We start from the raw sequence: 4,480 nt of genomic DNA on the forward strand, positions 1-4,480 counted from the left end.
TCTGTTTCAAAATTAACATGTCTTCGTCTCTAAACAACAGAAATGTCATTTCTTCTTCAGTAAAAGTAATTTCTTCAATTTTTGATGGATTTGTTGCTATTTCCTTTTCCAATCGAATGGTTCTTGCACAAGCAGACAGTCTTTTAACGGAGCCTTGAACATAATTGTCTACTACAATTTCAGCGGTAGTTTTGTTTTTAAAATTAATACTTTTGGCTGCTTCTTTCATTTTTAAAGAGCACAAAGTATCATAATATGATGTAGAATCATGTTCGTGCGGTAAATCTTTCATACATCCAGTTTCTGTGGCGTTTACCATTGCACTACCTTGATACTCAACTTTAATTCTTTTACGACAGCCAGCAATTGCACATTTAAAAACGATTCTTTTCGAATCAGTTGGAATGTATTTATAACCATCCACAAATGGTAATAAACAATTTCTTGAAGAATTCAATACGGTGAAATGTGGAGGCTGCGGAGGATTCATATATAAAAACATATTGAGATGGTTATTATTTACACAACTTTAAAAGAAAGGTTGTTTATATTAATAATAACTTTAATATCATCTAAGAATAAATTGAGTCGTTAAAAATATCTATCTGGTAATAAGTTTTATTTTTAATTTTAAACAAGTGGTTAAAGTGGGTTTTTGTCAGTTTTGCGCTAAGTTGCTTTGTTGAACTTCTTTTTGATTGGAAATGGTAATTTTTGGAAATGCTATTGATTATATTTGCCTCTTTTTGACACACTAAAAGATCTTCTAAGCTTTTTGTTGCCAATTGTTTGATTCAAATTACATATAAATTATAATTCTATGATTCGGATTTTTATTTTTATAAATGGTTTGAAATAAAAATATCGTTTCAGTTAAATTTACAAAAAGTTGAACTTCTATTGAATTTTTTCAGGCGAATAGTAATCAGGCGAAAAATAATCGGGCGAGTTATCCGTTTCCCCTACAAATTGAGTGACGACATGTTGAGTTGCATTCACACCACAAATTATGGTGTTGTTGTTGGCATCCCAATTGTCTCTGTATTTGTGATAGTACTCGTTATCATAGGTATTATAGTAATTACAATAGTCTTTTTACAAAAGCGCAAAGAAACAAAGAAAATGGAAAACATCTGTGTCTTTAAAATGAATCGTTCAAACATCACAATGAGTGTGTTAGACGGCAACATTTTAACAAACAAAAAGTCGCTGACATTTGATGACATATGTGAAGTTATTCCCGTTGAAAAGGAATCTCGCGAACTTCTCTGTGTTGGCAACAAAGGCAAAGGCATTTTGAAAGTCCAAATGACAACACGTGGCGGCTGTGACAAGTACTCAATTTGCACAGAACCACAATTGGTGACTTTGAAGAAAGGCGAGGCGTGCGAATTTGAGGTGTTTGTGACACCACACTGCTCATTGAAATTACACGACGAGATGAAGATAGTCACTATGAACATTGAAAATGGTGAGACTGTGTCTGTCCCAATTGCCATTGAAATCACAACAGAAAACTCTACAAAATTGGATTACGACGAATTGAAAGAAGACAAGAAACTTGGGGAAGGCTCGTTTGGGATTGTCTACAAAGGAAGTTACAGAGGAAATGTTGTTGCTATAAAGAAAATGAAACAGTCAAATGACACAGACAAACTTATCAAAGAATTTGAGAACGAAGTATCAATGTTGGACAAATTTAGAAGTGAGTATATTGTCCACTTCTATGGAGCTGTGTTTATACCAAATAAGATATGTATGGTCACTGAATTTGCACAGTATGGAAGTCTACAAGACTTGATCAAACACAGAAAAAATGAACAAATTCCGCCAATGAAAATTCGAGTTAAAATGATGATTGATGGAGCAAGAGGGATAAATTATTTACATGAGAACGGGATATTACACAGAGACATCAAACCAGACAACATTCTTGTTATTTCACTTGACTTGAATGAGAAAGTGAATGCTAAATTGACAGATTTTGGAAGTGCGAGAAATGTCAACATGTTGATGACTAACATGACATTCACAAAAGGTATTGGCACTCCAGTGTATATGGCACCTGAGATATTAAACAAAGAGAAATATAAGAAGGCTGCTCATATCTTTTCATTTGGAGTCACTATGTATGAGGCATTTGACTGGTCTGAAGCTTATCAAAATGACACGTTCAAATTTCCATGGAAAATCGCTGAGTTTGTGATTCACAACAATCGGCTGAAACGAAAAGACCCAATAGAAGAAGAGCAATACAACATCATCACACAATGTTGGTGCCAAAACCCAAAAAGTCGTCCACAAATGGAGATGCTGGTGGACCAACTTTTTAAATTTCTTTGATTGTTTTTTAAACATTTTAAATTGAAATACAACCAAATAAATTAACAAATTTAACTGTTTTTCAAAACTCTGTACTGGGATGCCCCGATTTTTTAGACAAATAATTTCTAAATTATTTTTTCTTTACTTAACCCTCATTTTTTTGTTCAAAATATTTACTCGAAAAAAACAAAATAACGAACATGACTTTTTTATTTTTACTTGACAAATAAATCTTCCACCAAAAATTTACTTGAAAAATATAAAAAACAAACTTGGGATTAAAATTTTGATTACCATAACACAATTTTTGCCAAAAAGATAAAACACAACTTTATAATTCAATGTCCATGTTTACAGAATCACCAAGTTGTGTTTTGGATAAAAATAAAAAGTATAAACGAGTAAAACAAGCATTGAGAGAAGATAAATAGGTTAAGGCTATACAATTGAAAAGTTTTTTTAATTTTTGAACTGTTTATTTTATTTAAGACTCTTTTGATTAATAACCTTGATTGTTTAAATGTTTGTTTTATGTTATCGATTACTTTTTTAATTGTTGAAATAAATAAAAACTTATTATTAATTTAAGTGTTGTATCATTTGATGCAATAATGTCATTCATCACATCGTTTGTTTATTGTTATGTTGTCGTTTATCTTATGTTTGTTTGAAACATGTAATTATACTCACGTTTAGTTACAAAATGGAACACAAACCAAATAACAACCTAAAAAAATCGGGGAAGATTTACCCAATATTTGGGTGATTTCCCGATTTTTTGTTCAATAATTGAAATTGTATTGATTTTTAAGGGTTTTAAACTGTGTACCGTTGTTGGTTCAACAAATAGGAAAATAAAAAATAAAAATATAAAAAAATAGTAAATAATGGAAAATTAGGACAAAAGGTTTTTATAAATTATAAAAACGGAACAGAGTTTTAAAATATAGTTTATATTAAAATTGTTACTTTTATATTATTTATTTAAAAAAAATATCTCAAACATTTTTATCGAATTAAAAAAACATAAACCTTATGCAAGAAGATGAGATTGTTGGCACATTTAAATGGAAGAAAAAAGGAGAAGCACCAAAAAGCTCACGACATGTTAAAGCTTCTCCTGATCCGACTTACTCGTTTGATCCCAAAGGAAGTAATTTAACTGAAGTTGAGTGTTTTAGGTTGTTTTTTTGTGAAGAGATAACAAATAACCTTTTGTTGTTTTCAAATAAAAAAATAGCCAAAGAACATAAGACTGATGATAACAAACTTTCTAAAACGAGCATCCTGAGGTACCTAGGAATTATTATCTACATGGGAGCTCGCCGTGATGTCATTAATCCCGTGGAAGAGCTTTGGTCATTCGATCACGGAAAATCTATTTATAGAAATAGCATGCCACATGACATGTTTAAATTCATTTCTTCACACTTTGAAACTTACGATGTGAGTCAGCCAGATGATGTTTGTGATGATGCATCAGACACTTCAGATGATGGGGATGTCGAAGAGAAAGAGAAAGCTGACAACAGACCAGAAGGAGACTATTTCAATTGTGCGGAATATTCAGATCGAGATTTCAGAGATCTCTCTGAAGAACAACTCAGAAAAGATGCCAGAATCAAAAGGGGCATCGTTGGTAGTGGAGTTGTTAAAGTCGTCCCTGCAATAACTCCAAATGCACACGACAGCTTTTCTAAAATTAGAGTGATTTTAGATAAGTTTATTTCTAATCTTGTCAACCAAACCTATTACAAACCTAGTTATAGTGTTTCGGTTGACGAACATTTGTGTTCTTATAAAGGGCATATGTGGGCTAAGGTGTTTATTAAGTCCAAGCCCGGACGTTATGGTATAAAGGTTTGGGTTTGTTCTATTTTTACTAAATGAGTTTTATTTGTGGAGTCAAAAATGACGGATAGTTATTATTGGTTTGACATGTATGATCAAATTTAATAATTTAATTATTTGTTGATTTGAGTTATTTATAGTTTTCTAACTCGTAGATGTGTGCTGACTGTGAGACAGGAATGACTCTAAACCTCCAAATGTACTGTGGTAAGTGTGATGAAAAAAGGACAATCAGGGCTTTAAAGTAATCAGAATTATGGTACTACCCATGTTATGCCGTGGTAACAAGTTTACCATTATGTGT

The 4,480-nt window shown here is 31.8% G+C and overlaps 3 protein-coding genes across 3 annotated transcripts; 2 read left to right on the forward strand and 1 right to left on the reverse strand.

The window, feature by feature from the left end:
• On the reverse strand, positions 1-490 carry EIN_426050 (hypothetical protein; the record flags this gene model as incomplete). The annotated part of the gene is made up of 1 exon (XM_004256546.1): positions 1-490. A coding segment is annotated over one exon (490 nt), but the record flags the coding sequence as incomplete, so codon positions are not given.
• A 355-nt stretch (positions 491-845) lies between these two features.
• On the forward strand, positions 846-2,343 carry EIN_426060 (serine/threonine protein kinase HT1, putative; the record flags this gene model as incomplete). Its single annotated transcript, XM_004256547.1, has 2 exons — positions 846-848; positions 874-2,343. 2 exons carry the CDS (start codon positions 846-848, stop codon positions 2,341-2,343), a joined length of 1,473 nt encoding a protein of 490 aa, XP_004256595.1.
• Positions 2,344-3,360: 1,017 nt separating this feature from the next.
• EIN_426070 (hypothetical protein) lies at positions 3,361-4,424 on the forward strand (the record flags this gene model as incomplete). The annotated part of the gene is made up of 2 exons (XM_004256548.1): positions 3,361-4,191; positions 4,332-4,424. 2 exons carry the CDS (start codon positions 3,361-3,363, stop codon positions 4,422-4,424), a joined length of 924 nt encoding a protein of 307 aa, XP_004256596.1.
• Between the last annotated feature and the right edge of the window lie 56 nt (positions 4,425-4,480).

The sequence above is a fragment of the Entamoeba invadens genome (assembly GCF_000330505.1).
Source record: "Entamoeba invadens IP1 unplaced genomic scaffold scaff_1105074724993, whole genome shotgun sequence".
NCBI lineage: Eukaryota > Evosea > Mastigamoebida > Endamoebidae > Entamoeba > Entamoeba invadens.